The sequence below is a fragment of the Akebia trifoliata genome, chromosome 4, assembly GCF_017979445.1.
Source record: "Akebia trifoliata isolate Shusen 1 chromosome 4, ASM1797944v1, whole genome shotgun sequence".
NCBI lineage: Eukaryota > Viridiplantae > Streptophyta > Magnoliopsida > Ranunculales > Lardizabalaceae > Akebia > Akebia trifoliata.
In genome coordinates this window covers 5,499,252-5,517,920 of record NC_141378.1, presented here as the reverse complement: position 1 = coordinate 5,517,920, position 18,669 = coordinate 5,499,252, and the positions used below count along the sequence as shown (strand labels likewise).

The window sequence follows — 18,669 nt, the reverse complement described above, 5'->3', positions numbered from 1 at the left end:
AATACAGATTCATCCCTATATCTGCTTAGATCCGAATGATATGATACAATTCACACCTTCAAAGAATATTTTTTACTCATAGACTTATGAAGTCCTATAAGAATAGTTACACGCACTAACGTAATTAGTTGATCCTAAATCCCGTGAGATTTGTGAGGAAAAGATCTAAGAGCAAAAAAAAAAAAAAAAATCCTTGGTTTCAAAACTATGAGCCTGTTCAAGGGAGATGCTAAGGTAGTAGATTCAAGACTTCCATGCAACTTTAACAATTTATTAAAGCATGTATTTTTTTTTCTTTTTATCTTAATATAAACATTCTTACGTAATATTTTAGTATTAAAATATTCTAAAGTAATTGCGTGGTAATATTTGTTCCAAATTTATTTTTTAAAATATTATTGCACAAGACAGAAAAGACGAATGACATGTTCTTACGCCTTGCAAACTGATGATTTGCCACTTGACCATGGTCTTTACAAATATATATAAATGAAAAATGACCTCGCCAATAATGGTAAAGCTTTGGATTATTATTTCCCAAGCATTCATTTTGAAGCTCTTTAATGGTAAATTATTGTTATTCTGTTAGAGTTCATCTTTGATCCATTGTTTTCAACTTTACCTTAATCACTTCTAAACAATCCTTGATCTTTCTATCAAAAATTCCTTCATCATCCGCTTCAAACGTCATGTAAAAACATTGATCAAGGTAGTTGAAGATAATTACTTTCAAAAGAAAAATCAAAAGATTTCTTTTGGGGCATTTAACTGGTTTTTCATTCCTCTATCATAAAAGATAGAAGTTTTTCATCATTTGACAATATAAAAACACTGCCCATTCATGCCCCATCCAAAAAACATGATCAGATGCCACAAGGATGCAGAGCACAAAATTTTAAGAATTTAAAAGAAAAAAAATTAAAATTAAAATTTTTTTTCTTCGAATCTAAACCTTGAGTCAAGGGTGGATTTACATTGGGGGCAAGTCAAGAAATTTCAATTTCTATAAAAAATTATGAGTTATTGCGACATATAACAACGACCGATAAAAAAAACCCGTCACTATTGCCTCCACAAAAATAATTTCACACTTAATTCCCCACACATGGGCAAAATCCTGACTCCACCCTTACTATGAGCTCAAAGGACTACGGTGCTATTTGGTGTAGATCTGAAGATTTGAAATCTTAGTAGAAACTTGCTTGCTATAGTGACTCGAAGTTGCACGGTGTGTAGAGAACCAGCGACGTTCCTTGCACGTATAACACTCGTATTTATTTCAAGCAAAAAGCATTTATTTTTTTCTTCACTATCACTGCTTAAGTGCTTTTTCAAGATACTATCGTTTTTCTAAGGTAAAAGTCACCTGAAAACAAAGGATTAACTCAAATATTCATCAAAACGTGAAAAAAAAAAGTCTATAAAGGTAAATATGCAACACATGTTGTACCTTAAAAGTGATTTCATCTATAGCTTTTCCGGAATCAAAGGAGACAACGAGTGCTTTGGCTTTCCAGATTTTCTTCCATTCAGTTCTTTTGTTAGAGATTCTCATAGGAGGACAGACTCTTTTTGCGTCTCATGCATTTATCGCAAATGAATAGGTGACAGTAGCCAGTGCTCACCAATTAACCAATAGAGGTGTCAATTGAGCCCATAACGGTAGGGCAGGACTTAATAATTTTTAGTCCGTGCCCAACCCGGCCTGCCACTTAATCTAATAGAACTATTTATAATATATCTAATTTGAAAAATATTTTTCAAATAAAAGTTAAATATGTTTTGTAATTACAATTTAACTCTCATACGTTAATAAGACATTAATTTCAACTTCAATGGGATAGACTTCAAATATGTACAAAAATATTTTTTTTCATTAAAAATATTGAATTTTAGCATTCTATATGGCCTGAGCCCATTAGGTCCGGACTAGGGCTTAGTCGACTTAGGTCCAATACTAGTATAGAGGTAGTCTAGGTAGAACCTGCTTCTTTAAGGCCGGGTTAGGCCTTAAACAAGCCCATTGATACTGCTACTAATCAAGGCATAAGAAACGGGCCCACAACCATTTAATTGATTGTTGTGAAAATCAACTACCAAGATTGGTTTCTCTATATGGCACACAGCTCAATGTGATTGTTCTTCAATAGCTACATGCCACGTAGACATCATATTTTGCATTTGGAACGAGACACCAATCTGGATCGCGACTTGTCCCATTTAGATAAGGTGGCTAAGTGACGTGTTTTGATAGGAGTTTAAGACACCTTGGACTCCAAACCAAGCTGTTTTTAAATATGTAAAAGCTCAGATTCAACAGAAAAAATTGAAAGAAAAAAAATTATTTTTAATCTTGATAGTAGATGTTGAAAATGGATGGATATCGAACTCCCAAATTTAAAATAAAAATTCAACAGTGAATTTTTTTTTTTTTTTTTTTTTTTTAAATTGTCTTTTTAAAGTTCTTAGAATTTCATCCTCCATAATCTTGTACGTCAGATCATGTTTTTGAACATCACAAATTACTGTGGTTAGAATCCACTTCAAGGTATATTAAGTAACAAATTAACTGCAAAAAATTAGAAATTATGATGTGTATCCCACTTTAGAGTTTACTCGGTAACAAACTTGATAAGTGAGATTTGGTGGGTAATTGTCAGAATTTCAAGGGAGTTTTTGTAATAAAAGTGCAACAGTTGGATCTATCAGTTAAATCTCTCTTATTTTGATTCTGCTATAAATAACATCGTCTCACTCTGACTCTCAAGGACCACAGTCAGATTTCTAATGTCTCTTGAGATTCGAACAATATGCACATTTCTAAACTGCTCTTATCATTTACATTCGAACCATGGTTTTTAAACTCGTCCGAGACCGAGACGTATCGCCCGAGTTAACTCGGTATCAGAGCTGAACGAGACCAACTCACAAAGTGGTTTTTTTGACCGAGTTTTACATCTCATATACAAATTTTCGAGTTATCTCATGAGACGCCTCAAACATATCAGAAAACTCGTCCGAGATGACTCGGTATCGGAGCTGAACGAGACGAGACGCGATACCGAGTTTAAAAATCATGATTCGAACATCCTTCTGTGAAAAATTGTCTTTTTGAGCATTTTAATGGCAAAACCCTATCCCAGCTTTCTATTTAGGATCTGTTTGATAGCCCAAGTAAAAAAAATGGATTTTACATTTCTTCTTTTTTCTTTTCTAAAATTGAATTTATCGTTCAAAGTGATTTTCCACTTTAAGAGGGAAGATCACTTCTCATATTGGGAAAATGATTTTTCATTATCTAATGTTATTCTCTCGTTAATTACTCTGATCATTGTCTTAAAACTGAAAATCTTCAATATACTTGGATGTCCTCGTGAGTCTACTCAAACAATTCAAATAAAAATATATTAAAAGAAAATTCAACATTTTTAAATGATTAATATATTTACTTTTTATCTAAAAAATTATTACATAAATAAATAACTTTTTCAAGTTTAATTAAGTGCATTTTCAAATCATCTTCATGATTGTTTTACTATTCTATCGAATATTGGACTTGAATCACCTAGTCAACAGAATGAGTCAAGTTTGAAATTGATTAGGAAATTTGAAAACGAGTCAAGATTCTTTGATTCATGAAAAAAAAAAAAAAAAACACATGATCCCGATCGTTTAAACACAAAATTCAATGATTGGGATTTATTATTAGGATAAGTACCCCAAGATATGTGTTTTCAAGATACGCATAAATCTCAACCGTTGGATTTTGTATTTGTGTGTCTTCTCATTGGTCTTTATTAATGTGCCTAGAGACTGAAATTGACTACTGTTTCCTCCTTCTTTAAATAAAGTTCTATGAGGTTTGAAGTAATAAATAAAATACAACAAGGGTAAAATAGGAAGGAAAAAAACTGAAGACTTAACATATCTTGAAGAGGGAGGCCCATATCCTGGTGTCGTCGTCTGTCTCGTTTTCTATCTCTTTTGCAATTACCCCATGTGATGAAGGCATTGCTGCATCACGTGGATAAGATCTGAACCCTCTATAAATAACGACTCCTACTCCATCAAATCTCTACAGAGCTTCTCAGGATTATAACCAAACCACCATTACTCTCTCTCTCTCTCTCTCACACACACAACACATTGGCAAGCTTTACCAGTCCATCAATCATGACGAGTTCAGTATTACAGTTCAGATCTTCACCAGTTTTGATCCTTTCGATGTTTTTGTTGTTTCTCTGTTGTTTTTGTTCTTCGGTTGTTGGGTTGGGAGGAGGAAAGGTAGGAGGAAAGACAGAAATCAAAGACGTGAAGACGAACAAAGAAGTTCAAAAACTTGGAAAATTTTCGGTAGAAGAGTTCAATCGAAGAAACCAGAAAGAGAAGCCTCTTAAATTCTTAGAAGTCATAGAAGCCCAGAAACAAGTGGTTGCAGGTTTCAAGTATTATTTCAAGATCTCGGCTAAACAGAATGGGATCGAAAAGTTATTTGATGCGGTTGTTTTGCTTAAGGTTCCGGTTGGACCTAAATCCAAAGAACTCGTCTCCTTCGCCCCTTCTACCAATTAGGGCTAAATAGAATTTAATTTTAGGGTTTATAAGGCGTTAGAGTTTCCCTTTAACTCTTTCGCTGATCTCGTTTTTCTTTGTGTCCTTGTGTCGGTGTGTTTTGTTTGTAATGGTAATTAGCAATATTGAGGTTGAAGGGTCTAGGTAAAATGAACGATTGAGATGGGAGGACATTTTATAGGGGTTCTCAACTGTAATCTTTGGGGGAACCTACGATGTTTTCTCCCTGTCTCACTCGTATGGTCTTATTATGTGCGTTGTGTGTCAAATGTTGTTTGTGGTTATAAAAATCCTAGCATATTAAATAAATGAAGATTACGGTGATTTTAAATTTCTAATTTTTGAGATGGTTTTATGAGTCAGATTGGTGGTTAGTAGTTCTAAAGTGTTAGTGAGGTGAGACAGCCAGGATTGCTCAGAGGTCTGGAGTTCAAATAACCCCTTAGGAGTCATCCTCGTTGATTTATCCCAATCATTATTTCATATTGCGAAAATCTATTTTGTAGGTATTTCTATATTCCTAATAATTACACCCATGGTTTCAAACTCATCCAAGATTGAGACATATCGCCAAGTCGTTTTGGCATCAGGCATGGATGAGGCGGACAAGTTAATGTATCAGACATGAAATTTAAAATCCAATGTTCATTTCTTTTCATTGTTGAATAAGACGTCTCAAATCTATTAGAAAACTCGTCTGAGATGATTCGGTATTTGACTATCTAGTTATCTAACATGGACGAGACGTGAAATCGAGTCTTAAAACCATGATTGCACCTCACTCATTCTTTCTTGAAGGAAAGAAAAAGAAGATGATGGTGAAAGAGGATGTTCTGAATTATGATCTGATGAAAAAGGAGAAGTAAGATGTTCTCTTTTTCTTTTTCTTAAAGAAAAAATCAAAAAAAGAAAAGAATCAAAATAGTGCAACTTTTTTCTTTCCTTTAAGAGTGCAAGGATGAATTTTTTAAATAATGAGGTGCAATCGGTTGTAAGTGGTGTGCAAGTAATTAAGATCATTGTGATTTTTCATGAGTGACACTCACTGATGGATCTTATTTATTTTATAAGATTCAAATCCAATTCCAGGAACAGTAAAGTTTCATAGAAAAACTTGTTAAACAAAGTTTAAAAGCTACTGAACTAGTCTTCCACTGCAAGTGGGTTCACCATTTGAATCATCCTAAACTTGGACTTTTTTTTTTACTCCAAGTTTGACTCATTTTAGTTAAATTGGAATAATTAAGTCTATCAGATTGGGTACCCAAAGGTGCCAATATCTATTGTTGAGATATTACAGTTAAATTGATATAAGGAGCAAGAGAAACCTTATCAATAATTCGAAAGTATGAGGAACTCAAAAAGTAAGGAGATGTAATGGTCTCCTCTATGAGCATTAAGTCCTTAGGGGTTCACCCACGAGAGTGCTCCCTCACTTATCTAGTTCATGTGGTGTGCAGGCATTGCATAGATACGGGCCTGGTCGTTGTCTACAGGGGTACCTGGTTATTAAAATAAAAAAAACGTCATTTTTATTTAAAAAGATATCACGTTTTCATTTAGAACATCTTATCTTAATATATATTTTTGAAATATTGAATAAACAATGTTAGAAATAAATAGTATTGATAAAAATAAATACTTGAAAAAATAAACAACATAGATTAATAAATAATATTTAATAAGAAACAATGTTAGTATGGCTGGATAGTGTCATATATGAGATAAATGACACAATCCGTAAATAGGGGTAGTAGTAATCTTGTTACGTTGTTTGGATGTTGAGGGTGAAAAATCTGAAAGGTTTGGAGCAAATACTAACCTAAATATAGGAAAGAATGTGATAGGGAGAGAATTGAGGAGACGGATGAGAGCCAATTTTCGTCCCTTCCTCCATAAATAAAGCAAGAGAGGAGGAAGAGGAATACTGCAAATGCACAAAGGGTGTAATATGTTGTGTTTCAAACTTTCAATTAAAATATATGTCGAAGAGTTTATTTAAGATGGGAAAAATTATATATTGCTTTGAATGTATATATGCACGCTTAACATCAAACTTGGATGTAGAATCACAAATTTCCACAAGTAGAACCATTTAAATCATATTTGAGCACTCTCATAATTATGTTTCCATAACTAATTCTTTAACGAATGACAATCAACAACAAAATGAAATCGTTTCTCTTTTTTCTTTCCTTCTTTTATTATTATTATTATTATTTTACATTCTTTGTAGTCCTTCAATGCCACCTTCGCCTCCTTATTGATACTAACTGTAGACACGTGATTTCGTCATTACGACGACCACATCTACAATGGTTTGGGTCGTCCACCATTCATATTATAAGTGGGTGTGAATGGTCACCCGATGTGCATTTTTTGAAAAAAGTGACATTTTTGACGTTTTAGCGACTCTCGATGGATAAGAACTAATCGAACATTTAGATTCGGCGTAAGCGGCTCGGTTGGAGAAAAGGGAAGGTGTTAGGCACCCTTTTCTCCCCACTAAAGAGTGGTAAACCTCAACTAACTCGGTCATTTTTATTTAAAAAAAGTGTGAAAGATAATGTGCCACGTGGGTGCATTTATACCCTAGATAGGGGTTCATTTTCGGCTTGATCATAGGGTCATTTCATTGATGGAAATGACCCTTATAGATCTTTAGCCTTGGAGTCCATTCATCCTAAAAAATAAAATGAAGGGGAGAGGGGTGATAGAAGAGGGAGGAGGAGAGGGTGTAGAAAAGAAAGGGGGGGGGTTGCTTTGAACCCACCTTGTATCTTCTTTCTTCTTCTTCTTTGAGTTTTCTTGAGTCTTTAGTATTTTAAGCAAATACAACTTTTGTATGGTTGAAGGAATAGAGAAGAGATGATGAGAGAGTGAGTGTAGTAGATGGTTTTTTTTTTGTGTGAGACTTGAGGATGATTAGTGAGAGAGAAGTGGTAATCTTGGTGAGAATTGGTGTGATGGTGTAGTAGAGAGAATGTTGGGAGAAGTTTTGTAATGAGAGTTGGGGGTCATTTTTTGGAAGAGGAGGAGGGTATTTATAGATGTTGAGGAGTTATTTTATGGATATAATGGGGTGAAGTGAAGAAAAAGGGTAGAATGGTTATGAGTTTGAGAGAGAAATGGGTGTAATTTAGAGGAGATTGGAGGGTATTTAAGGAAGGGGGGTTTTTAAATGGGTGAGTTTTGACCCAAATGGTTGGATCATACCCAACCCATTTTGGTGGAGTGTTTGGTGAGGTGAGTTTCAAGATGGTGGTTGAGATTAAATGGTATTTGGTTTAAGAGAATGCAGGATTTAAAGAGGTGGTTGCTGATATTTTGGGAGGTGAGTGAGATGATGCCATGTGTCAAAGTGGTTGAAAATGAAGGTTGAGATAAGTTGATGGGAGAGGTGAGTGTTTGACTTGAGAGGATGGTGTGTAGGTTTAGGTTGTAGATGTAGGTTTTGTAGGGAATGATGAGAGGTAGATTAGGGGAGGTATAGGTTAGGGGTGTGGGTAGATGTGTTTGATTTAAGAGAAAAGGTGATGGGTTGATGTGTAGATAGATGAGATTTAAAGCAAATTAATGGGGTAGATAGTTGGGTGAGGGGGCGGTGAGAGGTATGGGGTGATGACATGTGTCATCTTTTGATGATAAAAGAGTGATGGTTGATGTGGGGGTTGTGGTTTATGGGTTAGGGTTGTGGGTTGGATAATGAATTGGATATGGTTAATGATTTGTGGGCTTTGTAGTGTTGGGCTTGGGTTTTAGAAATGGTTTTGGGTTTTAGGGTTTGGTTGAGGGTTATTTTGGAATGGGTTTTGAGGGTATAGGTTGGTTTTTAGATTTTAGGTGATGTGGGATTGACTTTTAGGCTAAGGGTAAGATTTAGAAATCGATTTAGGAAAGTGTTGAGGGCTCATGGGCCTTAGGTGGGCCTATGATTTTTTGCGGATTCGGAGGCGGAGCGGTGGTAGTAGAGGAGGGGTAAGCATCCCAAGTCTCACATTTTTAATTTTTTAATTTTTTAATTTTTTAATTTTTTTAGATTTTTGCAATCATTAGTTTGATCAAAAATGCCACGTGTTGGCGAATCGGGCTTTTTAGGCTCGTTGGTGAAATTTATCGAAAATTTGGCGTTTTTTATTTTGGAAGCGGAGCGGTGAATATTGGGAAGACGTTAAGGTAGGCCGAGTCCTTTTGGTAGGTCTCCTAAACCATTGAGAGGTCTTAGGGGCCTCGGGTTGGTAAAAATGTCACTTTTCAATTACTTGGGCCTTTAAGGCCCGTTGGCCCATTTATTTAGAAAATCGATATTTTTGGGCCCTTTCGAGAAGTGGCCCGTTCAAATTGAAGTGTCTACACTAACGATTGCCAATGTGTAGGAATTTGGTTAAGAATAGAGGAATGTGCATCTCCTTTGTCTACCCCTAATCCACTCAGTTTTGCGGTCAACAAGAGCTCGATGACAAAGATTCAAAATGTGAGAGATGGATCCATCTTCAATTACATTTTAGTAATGAATAGATTGATTTCGAATGTGATCAAATAGATTTCGATGGCATAAACAATGACGATGAAGATAAGATCTCCAATGTTGGGAAATTAGTAGGGTTGCCCGGGGTAGGATTTGAAGTTTAAACATATAGTTATTGCATTGAACCTAGATTTGATCCAGTAATTTACTGGATCATGTCCTTATCTAGCCAAATTCTTATTGAATCTCAACATTTCCGTTCGAATCAGATACATAGATACATACGAAAGGGAGTCTAATATCCATAGGGTCCCTCGCATGGATGTTTCCTCGGGTCTTTCTAAGTATGCAATATAAGAGGAAGGGCTCTAATATAATCCAAGAGAGTAGAGAGGGTCTTAACTATGGCTCTGTCACAAATACTTGGATATACTAGAAAATTACCCATTTCATAAGGTCTTAGAGGGTATAATTTTTACACATGTATATTTTGTTCGAAATTTGGAAAATCTTCAATATTTGGAGGGGTTTTAAAGAAGTAGCTTCACAATTTATGCGAAACTTCATGACGAAGGGATTAAAGTGGCTCTAGATCTCTTTTAGAAAGATTGCTCGAGTGTGTTCTTGTTAAATCTGAATGAAAATTTTAAATTGGGGAAGACCCGTGTTTATAATTTTTTTAGTGAACTCATGTTTGCTCATAGTGCTCACAAACTCCTCAGTGCTTGTCATGTCAAGCATACAAGGTTAGTTTTGTAACTAATAATAGGATTTTTATAAATTAGAAATGCCATTCAGTACACGTGGGTATATATGATTGGTGGATCCCAGATTTCAATGAGCTCTGTGCGCCAAAAAAATTTCGCATTGAAGTTAGTCACTCATCTAATTAAGACTAACATGGTCCACTTAACATGTAATTGTAATGGTTAAATCCACTCTATCGGATGCTTGGTGTTGGACATCGTTCATCCTTCAAAAGGGGTTGACAAGGCATTGCGTATGTGTCCAATTGTCTATCAACCTCTTATTGGTAAGTGATTATTTTACCTTATTGGTCACCAAGTAATCCTTATTTAAATCCTAAATCCCCATGCTTTCAAATTATTCTCCTTTTATCAAATATTTCTACAATCGTGTACAATTTTTAGGTGTCTACTATGCATACGCACAAAACAAAATACATAATATTTTATGTATTACCACATATTATTGAATCGTCCATGCCCAAATCAAGACATAGTTGTTCTAAATCCTTTAATAAAATATCAATTTAGATCCCTAACCGATATCAATTTCTCAATCCAAATCTTAAGTTTTCAATTCAAATAGTGCTGGATTTTTTATTATTATAATTCAATGCATTTACAAACTCATATATTAAGAACATAATTTAATCACCAGAGTCAGTTGAGTTGATAAGACTGGTTGAATTTGCTCCTCAAGTCATGACTTCGAAACTCCATATGCCCTTCCACCAAAGGGTGACTATTTAATGTTGTATACGTGCGGATGACACATGTTACCTACCAAAGAAAAAACTAAATAAAATAAAAAGTAAATATTAAGAACATGATTTGTAGAAGAAATAATAAAAACCAACATATAGCAGTCGCTTTGTCATCGTAGTAGGGATGGGATTCCTCAAAATGGTGGATTCTTGATGATGCATATTCCATAACTTCTCAAAAGAATAATTAATCCTTTGTTTTATAATATTATTTATTGATATATATTATCATCAATTTATTAATGAACTTATCTAATGGTAGTTTATTAAATTTAAAATTGTTTTTACTCCCAATATTCAGTTTTATGTCTTTATAATATAATAGTAAAAATATATATTAATTTAAGAATTAGCAAAATTTTAATTATAATTATGAAATTATTTAATAATTAATTTACCTATTGTTTTCAATGGTTGTCGACTTGTCGTGATTTGGTTAACAATCGCTCACGTGCATCGAACGTGACTTTCACATATATCGCTACGACGAAAATACCCTCTAGCCATTTAGGGTTAGGGTTTTATATCTACTGCGGGTTCTGTTAAGAGAGAGAGAGGCAGCAGAGAGGTACCGAGGAGAAAGAGTTGATCGTCTCTCTGCCGCAAATAAAAAATGGGTAAGAAATTCTAATCTTGTTTTCAAAGAAAATACTCTGCAAAACCCTAATAATCTCTCCATCAAATTTCAGATTCTTCAATCAAACCCTTTTCTTCTTCTAATGGCTTATCTTCTCTCGCATTATTTACAGGTATCTCTCGAGACTCCATGCACAAGAGGCGTGCCACTGGAGGAAAGAAGAAAGCTTGGAGGAAGAAGAGGAAGTAAGTTCTTTATTTATTTTTTTATTTTTTATTTACTACAGATCTGATCTTGAAATCTATAATAAAACCCTAGATGTTATATATTCCACCTTTTTTTTCTTTCTTTCTTATTCGATCTGTAAACCTGTTTTTGCTACAATTAGCTTTCTCGTCTACAGTGATACTTATCGTTACTGATAATGCTGGAGGTTAATATTTATTTGAAATGAGAACTTATCCCTGTTTTCAGATCTTAGGTAGAACGTGACTGTTCTTAATATCTGTACTTGTCTTGAAACTTCTATATCACTTATGGAATTTGATGAGAGATTATTGTTTTTTAATGAGAATTTTTCTTTGGAAATTTTTTATTTTTTATTTTTATACATTGATTGTTCACCAGCTTGTGTACTTCTCAAATTTAGACCATCTGAATTCTACTAAGTTTCTAAGCTGCCAACCTTAAAATTCAATTTAAAATTAGATTGAAAAAAGTTTTGGGTTAATTTTTAGCAAAGAGTCAAGCTAGATTGACTGCACAGGACACCTCGTTTGACACTGAGCTGATGTGTAGGTGTGCACAGAACCATTAATTCTTTTCACTCATATCACAAGGAAAAACATCTCTATGGTTCTATGCTCAGCTCAGTGTTAAATGCAGTGTCCTGCGCAGTTACTCTAGCATTTTCCTTTAGCAAAGAATCAGGTAAAGGTAAAGGTGTCTTGATGTCTATGTTGCCTGTTTTGAGTGGAGTTTAAACACATTGGGCTCCTAACCAAGACGTTTAATCTTCTACAAAAACCTGCCATGTAGACACCATATGTTGTTTTAGGAACGGGACACCTTTTTGGATCGCGACTCTTTAGCAAAAATGCCAACTTTTGAACAATCAAAAGTGTATAGTGGGCCTATCTATCGAATGTCATACTTTGGTTGATATGTTGATCACTTCATTCGCATGGAGGAAGTTGGGTTTTACACATAATATGTATCATTGATATTATTTCTATCATCACTTATCCAAAAAAAAGATATTATTTCTATCATGATTTTTCGCTTAAAATACTTGTTTATTTGTTGTTAAAGGTACGAGCTCGGTCGTCAGCCCGCAAACACCAAGCTCTCAAGCAACAAGACTGTGAGGAGAGTTCGCGTGAGAGGAGGCAATGTAAAATGGAGGGCCCTCAGGTTGGATACAGGGAATTACTCATGGGGCAGTGAGGCTGTGACCCGCAAAACCCGTATCCTTGATGTCGTTTACAATGCCTCAAACAATGAGCTTGTTAGGACACAAACATTGGTGAAGAGTGCAATTGTTCAGGTCGATGCTGCCCCATTCAGGCAATGGTACCTTCAGCATTATGGCATAGATATTGGAAGGAAGAAGAAGTCGGCTGCCAAGAAGGAAGCTACAGAGGTACTTCATATTTTTCTTTAAAAGACCACGTACTCTTTAGTTTTCTTATGTGACATTTATCTTTGGTAGATTACATTTCCAACCTTTGTTTTATGGGTTGTATCTGTGTGCAAAACTGTTTATGAGGTTTAAGTGCAATGTGTGTGGGCACATCTGGTGGTAATTACATTGATGACATCAGAAAGCAAGGGAATAATGAAATATGTTACTTTAAAAAATCATAAGAAGAAAAAATGAGAGAACTAGGTATATATGTATTTATATAGTAGCCATTTAGATGGTAGTGTTAAAATATCAGTAATAAAATGGCGCAAATATAAATAAATGAAGATAATCTGAATGTTGCACTTGTATTGCTAATTAGAATAATTAATGGGGAAAACTATCCACTTTTTTTTTGTTGTACCTTTTAATTATTGAAAATTCCTCAAATATTGATTTCTGTGTGCCATAGTGTACCTGCAACTGTAAGGAAGACAGAGATGGTGTTAAGGTGGTGATCATCTTTAGTACTGCTGTAGCCATAAAAAATTGGTAGGTCTGTTAGAATTTAGATAATTGATTTTTTCCATGTGTGCACTTCATCAGAATATAGTGTCCACCATGAACTCGGGAAAAAAACATATTAACCATCCAGGGTGCATATTCACCGACGAGAATATTATTTTTAGTTGAATCTTGTTTTCTTTGGAGTTCAATTCTTTTGCAGCCCATTGTTCACGAAATTTTAGCAAACTCACTGACTTCAATATTCTGTTGTAAATAGATAAGAGAGCTTAAGACATGTCAAATATGTGGAGGAAGTTGAAATGGAGATGGTAGTTATTTCTTAGGCTGTATGTGTTGTCCGTCCTTTTTTTTCAGTTGTGACACCACTTCACTGCTGTCATCTTTTTCTTTTCTGTTTCCTTTATTCCCCCTTTTTTGTTTTCTTTTTGATCGGTAAAATCTTTTTTAAAGAAATCACTTGGATCAAATATCCTTGTGTTTGAAGTATGTAGTGTGTAAACCCACCTCCTTAGTCCTACATTATCAATAGTTGGGAATGTGAGAAATTACAACCTGATCATTGAAACAGTTCTGGAACACGTCTCAAAATTACTATAATGCGCATTATCCCAGCTTATTAAAATTGGGTTGGTGTTTTGAATTAGGGAGTGTTTGGAAGCGGGAGTTAATTGGAGTTGAAGTTGGTAAGAGTTGGAATCGGGGGAGTTAGTTATAACTCCTCAAATAAACTCTAATGTTTGGTTTATCTAGGAATTCAACTTAAAGAGTTGTAAAAAAACTTCAACCCTTGTATTTTACTGAGATCGGCTATGACTCAGCCGAGTCAATTTAGTTTTATATATGTATATATATATATATATATATATATATATTTACAAATAATTAACTTTAATTATTAATTTAAATAGTTATTATATTAAATATATCATTCGGATCTAGCCGGATATAAGGATAAATCCATATCTAACCTAGATCCAACACAGGTTAAGGGACATCAACCCACATCTGACCCGTATTGCTCTTCGGATTTACTCCAAGGCTCCAAACCCCCTAAATTCCGATCACTCGAATTTCGGATAAAATCCAACCCATTTTATGACCTATTCTAATCCCCTTATTTTATTAAAAAATAATAATTATTTAAATAGGAATCTAACTGATAAATAATGTAAAGTGAGTTGAATGATTTATATTAGATATGCCAATGGGCCAGGTTTAGTCCTGATCCAACCCGACCCACTATGGACTGTGTGTGGGTTTAGTTATTAAGTCCATCTAGCTATCGGGACGGGCCAGACTAAGCCCATTTAATAATAGGATTGGGTTTGGGTTTTGAATGTAGGCCCAGTGGGTGGCCCGACTTGTTATACTATATTAAATACAATATATAATAGTCGTATTATAAATTAATGATGATCCTTTTACCTTTGTAGTGTCTTTGAAAATGGGTTTGACCCAGCCCAGTCCGCAAATGGTCCAAATGTTGGTGGAAGTTGACCGGGTTTGGATTGAGGTTTTATTTATTAAGCCAGGCCCGATGTTTAGATGAGTTGAGTTAGTGCTTAATTTTTAGCCTAAAAGACCCAGCCCATTTAAAGCCCGACCCAATCCGGTCCATTGACAGTCCTAATTTATATACTAGATAACTCAGGCGAGTCAACTCGATTTTGGGGATTAAAGATTTTTGCCTGGAGCTGTAAATCCCACCTACATAGTTGGGATTTGTAACTTTAAAAATGGGAGTTGAGGACCTTGGAGATGCAACTCTATGCAATTGGTAAAGTAAACAACCAATTAGAATTCTAAGGGGTGGGTGTTGTAACTCCAATTCCCATTTCCATACACGCCCTTAATGTTTCTGTTAACTGAGCTACGTGGTGTGTAAATTTCATTCAGTTATGTTGATTTGGGAATCTGATGGTGAAATAAAATGGGGAAATTTTTTTTTTTGGTATTAAATTTCTTATTATTGAGATCTGTGATTTATTCCATATCAGCTATATGCTCATATTTTTTTTAATGGTTAAAGTTTTCTATGATGACAACGATCCATTTTAGTAAAGCATTGATACACCATTCTGGTCAATTAATTTACTTGGAAAGCTAGCATGCACCTCACGAGTTGTCTCTGTTACACCTGATACCTTTCAATGTGTTTCACTTTTTGCTATTCTTCAAAGTGCTCTTCAGCGGAAGTGACCTCTTCATTCTTTGAATCATGAAGTGCAAGACTGTTACTTGTGACATTATATGAGTTTCTGGTTTATAGGTGCAGGAGGGAGATGCTAATGCAGAGGAAACAAAGAAGAGCAACCATGTGGTCAGGAAACTTGAGAAGCGTCAGCAGGACCACAAACTCGATGCCCACATCGAAGAGCAGTTTGGTGGTGGTAGGTTGTTGGCTTGCATCTCTTCTCGCCCTGGCCAGTGTGGTAGATGTGATGGGTAAGTAAAAAAAAAATGAAAAGTTAGGCTTAGAAGTTTTTTCGTTCTTTCATTTCAGTTCTTAAAAAAACAAAATGTTTGTCTCACTTGTTTGCCTTGTCGAATTCTATTATCAGATACATCTTGGAGGGAAAGGAGCTGGAGTTTTATATGAAGAAGATCCAAAGGAAGAAGGGCAAGGGTGGTGCTGGCGCTGGTGCTTAAACAAACCTTTTCCCAAGTTTTTATTTGATTTCTAGTTCTTGATATTTCAGAGGTTTTCTTCTTGCCTAGGAAGGAGGATACTATATTATGCTTGATACATGATTGATTCTCCATCAGAATTTTGCCTATGCATCTTATTAGCTAATACTGGGAATTAGAACAAGTAATTTATGAGTCACCTAAATATGTTAGTTTTTTATTTTAATTCAAACTTATCTGTTCAGTTTAGGTTGCTTTTATGTTTCCTTCATCTTGGAATCCAGGAAAAAAGCTTATGTGGACTGCTGTTTTCTAGATTTCTTATGGTAAGTCATGTTCACAGTTCTCTTGCTTGCATCAGATCCATTGCCATTAACTGCACTTTCTTGTCACATCTTACGAAACCTCTTCCATTTCCCTCTTAACTGCTATTTTGGAGTGCATAAACCATTAGAGGGCTCCAACTCAGTCTTCCCAAATTTTGCTAGGTGGGTTGGATTTTCATCTTGGATTAAATTAAAAAATATATTAAAATATTTATGGATCATCATCATTTTGGAAGGTAAATGGTGATTCATAATGCTCACATCCTCCATTATGGAAAGAGTTGACCTCAAGATTGGACCTCACATCGCATAACATGATGTTCAAGTGTTTTTGAACCATAGGTTCTTCTCCTCGAGATACAAGTGAAAAAGCATCTATGGTTCCCATCCACTCTCATATCAAGATGTAAGGTGTTGATATGAGGTCCAATCTTGAGGTCACTCCAGCACACTCTTATGAAATATCACAATGGTGTTGCTCTCATAGAGCATCTCGTTGCTGAAGATCCAAATATTGGAGAATATACTCGCTTCTATTATGGCTTGGGAATCAAGTTAAAGGGAGAATTGAATATTGAATTTATGTCAATTTTATTGGTTGTTGGTTGCCCTTTGCAGACAGCAAATTGTTGTAAAATTTTGGGACCCCACCCTTTTTTGAGAGATTCTATTGCCACACCTACTTTTTTTTAACGCCACCCTAATTCATCGGTAAATCACCGTAGAATTGGCAGACATCTTGGGCAGCATTAGCAAAAGTTGGTCTGGCAATAGAATCTCTCCTTTTAAAAAATTTGTCGTATTGAAAATGGTTTTATTCAATAACTACACTTTGGAAATTGGAATCTAAAGGGTGTTTTCGGTATAAATCCAATTTCCAAAGTATATTTATTGCATTTTGGCGCCCACGTTAACAAAAAGCCAGTATAAAGCTTTCCAAATTTCGTAGCATTTTGTTTTTGTTGACATGTGCTTTAGGGACCCCGTTAAATGCACTTTGGATATTGGAATCTGAGGGTATTTTGGTAAAAAAATATAAAATTTTAGGTCATTTTTTTATACAAGTAGTTGATTTCTCAATGGAATATGCCTAGTGCCAAAACGAACAATTTGAGATTCTTCTACTAGTTAAGAGAGATTATGATTACCCCCAGACAACCAGTTACCTTCTCTTTTTGATTCAACGTTATGTGTCTAAAATTATTCTCTTGTATTAAGATTTGCTCTCTCTTAATGTATTTTATTTTAATTATTTGAAAATTTCAATTAGTTAAGAATTTAATGTATGGATCTATGTAATGTGTATGGATAGTTACAAGGGAAGATTTATACATGGATTAGTGTAACAGATTTTTACACACTTAACTGCTCTCACAACTAATTTTTTTTTCGCTCTTAGTTATTCCCACAAAAAATTGTCTACTCATGGTTGACCCCAGAAGGGCAAAATCTTGTCTTCTCGCCTGAATAGTTATGAGTTGTGTAGAAATTATGATTACGGATAAGAGTGGTTTTCAAAGTAGTTGTGATGTATTTATATGTCTTATTAGAATGAGCATACAAGTTGAATTTTCAGAAGTAGAATCATGCAGGAGACCTGTTATTCACGACGTAACTTTGAGTCTTTAAAATAAAATTTCTAAAAAGAGAAAAACACCCGTTGACTTATTTCTTATCTATCATTTGAACTTTGAACCTAGTAGGGCGACGGACCTTCATGGAGTGGTAGAAGGACGGTGGACCCTCATTGTGTAATGGTTGTGTAGGACTCAACCACAATCACATATCATTGAACCACAATAAGTATAACTAGGGACGTCTCTTATCACATATCATTGAGTCGTGCTTGGGTGACGAAAAGCTGGCAAAATGATGTGGTGGCACACACATTACCGTAAAAAGCTTGTACAATTATGTGCACGCCATCGCATAATTTTTGTCAGCATTGTGTCTCCATTTGTGTCATTCCAGCATTTTCCCATATCAATAATCATTAAAGCATCTATATCAACAATGTCCCTTTCTCATCGTTAAAATCTCAGTGACCTCAATTTGTACATCATGACGTTAAAGTGTATAGAACCAGATACACTTTTTCAACAACACTTCAGCATTATTCTTAGAAATCCACCGACGTATAGATTGCCATTTTTGCAACTTAGCTGAATATTTAGATATTGTGGCTCAGGCTACTTAACTACAGTTTTCCCATAAATAGATGTAGTTTTATATTTTTGAGGAGAGTAGATTTACGATTTCTGAACTTGTCATGTCAGGGGTGTTGATTGAGTGTGCCGCGATGGTAAGTTAGATTATCTTGACTCAATTTTTAAACACCAGATCAGTGGACTCATGAAAACAAATTTACATAAAACACACAATTGAGACTCTCCTGATGCATAATCCAACGGTCAAGACTTATTCTAAGGGTATGTG

General features: G+C 35.0%; 1 protein-coding gene and 1 pseudogene across 1 annotated transcript; both read left to right on the top strand.

The window, feature by feature from the left end:
• The first annotated feature begins 4,173 nt into the window (after positions 1–4,173).
• Positions 4,174–4,572, top strand: LOC147403251 (cysteine proteinase inhibitor B pseudogene; annotated as a pseudogene).
• A 6,466-nt stretch (positions 4,573–11,038) lies between these two features.
• On the top strand, positions 11,039–16,156 carry LOC147403250 (small ribosomal subunit protein eS8-like). Its single transcript, XM_086438765.1, has 5 exons — positions 11,039–11,167; positions 11,300–11,372; positions 12,439–12,769; positions 15,549–15,724; positions 15,841–16,156. The coding sequence occupies exons 1-5, from the start codon at positions 11,164–11,166 to the stop codon at positions 15,926–15,928; spliced, it is 672 nt and encodes a 223-aa protein (XP_086294891.1). The 5' UTR covers positions 11,039–11,163; the 3' UTR covers positions 15,929–16,156.
• The last annotated feature ends 2,513 nt before the right edge of the window (positions 16,157–18,669 follow it).

Excerpts from the sequence above, each read along its gene's own strand:
- LOC147403250 (XM_086438765.1), top strand. Across the intron at positions 11,373-12,438 it reads GCTTGGAGGAAGAAGAGGAA|GTACGAGCTCGGTCGTCAGC; the intron begins GTAAGTTCTTTA and ends TTGTTGTTAAAG. Across the intron at positions 15,725-15,840 it reads CAGTGTGGTAGATGTGATGG|ATACATCTTGGAGGGAAAGG; the intron begins GTAAGTAAAAAA and ends TTCTATTATCAG.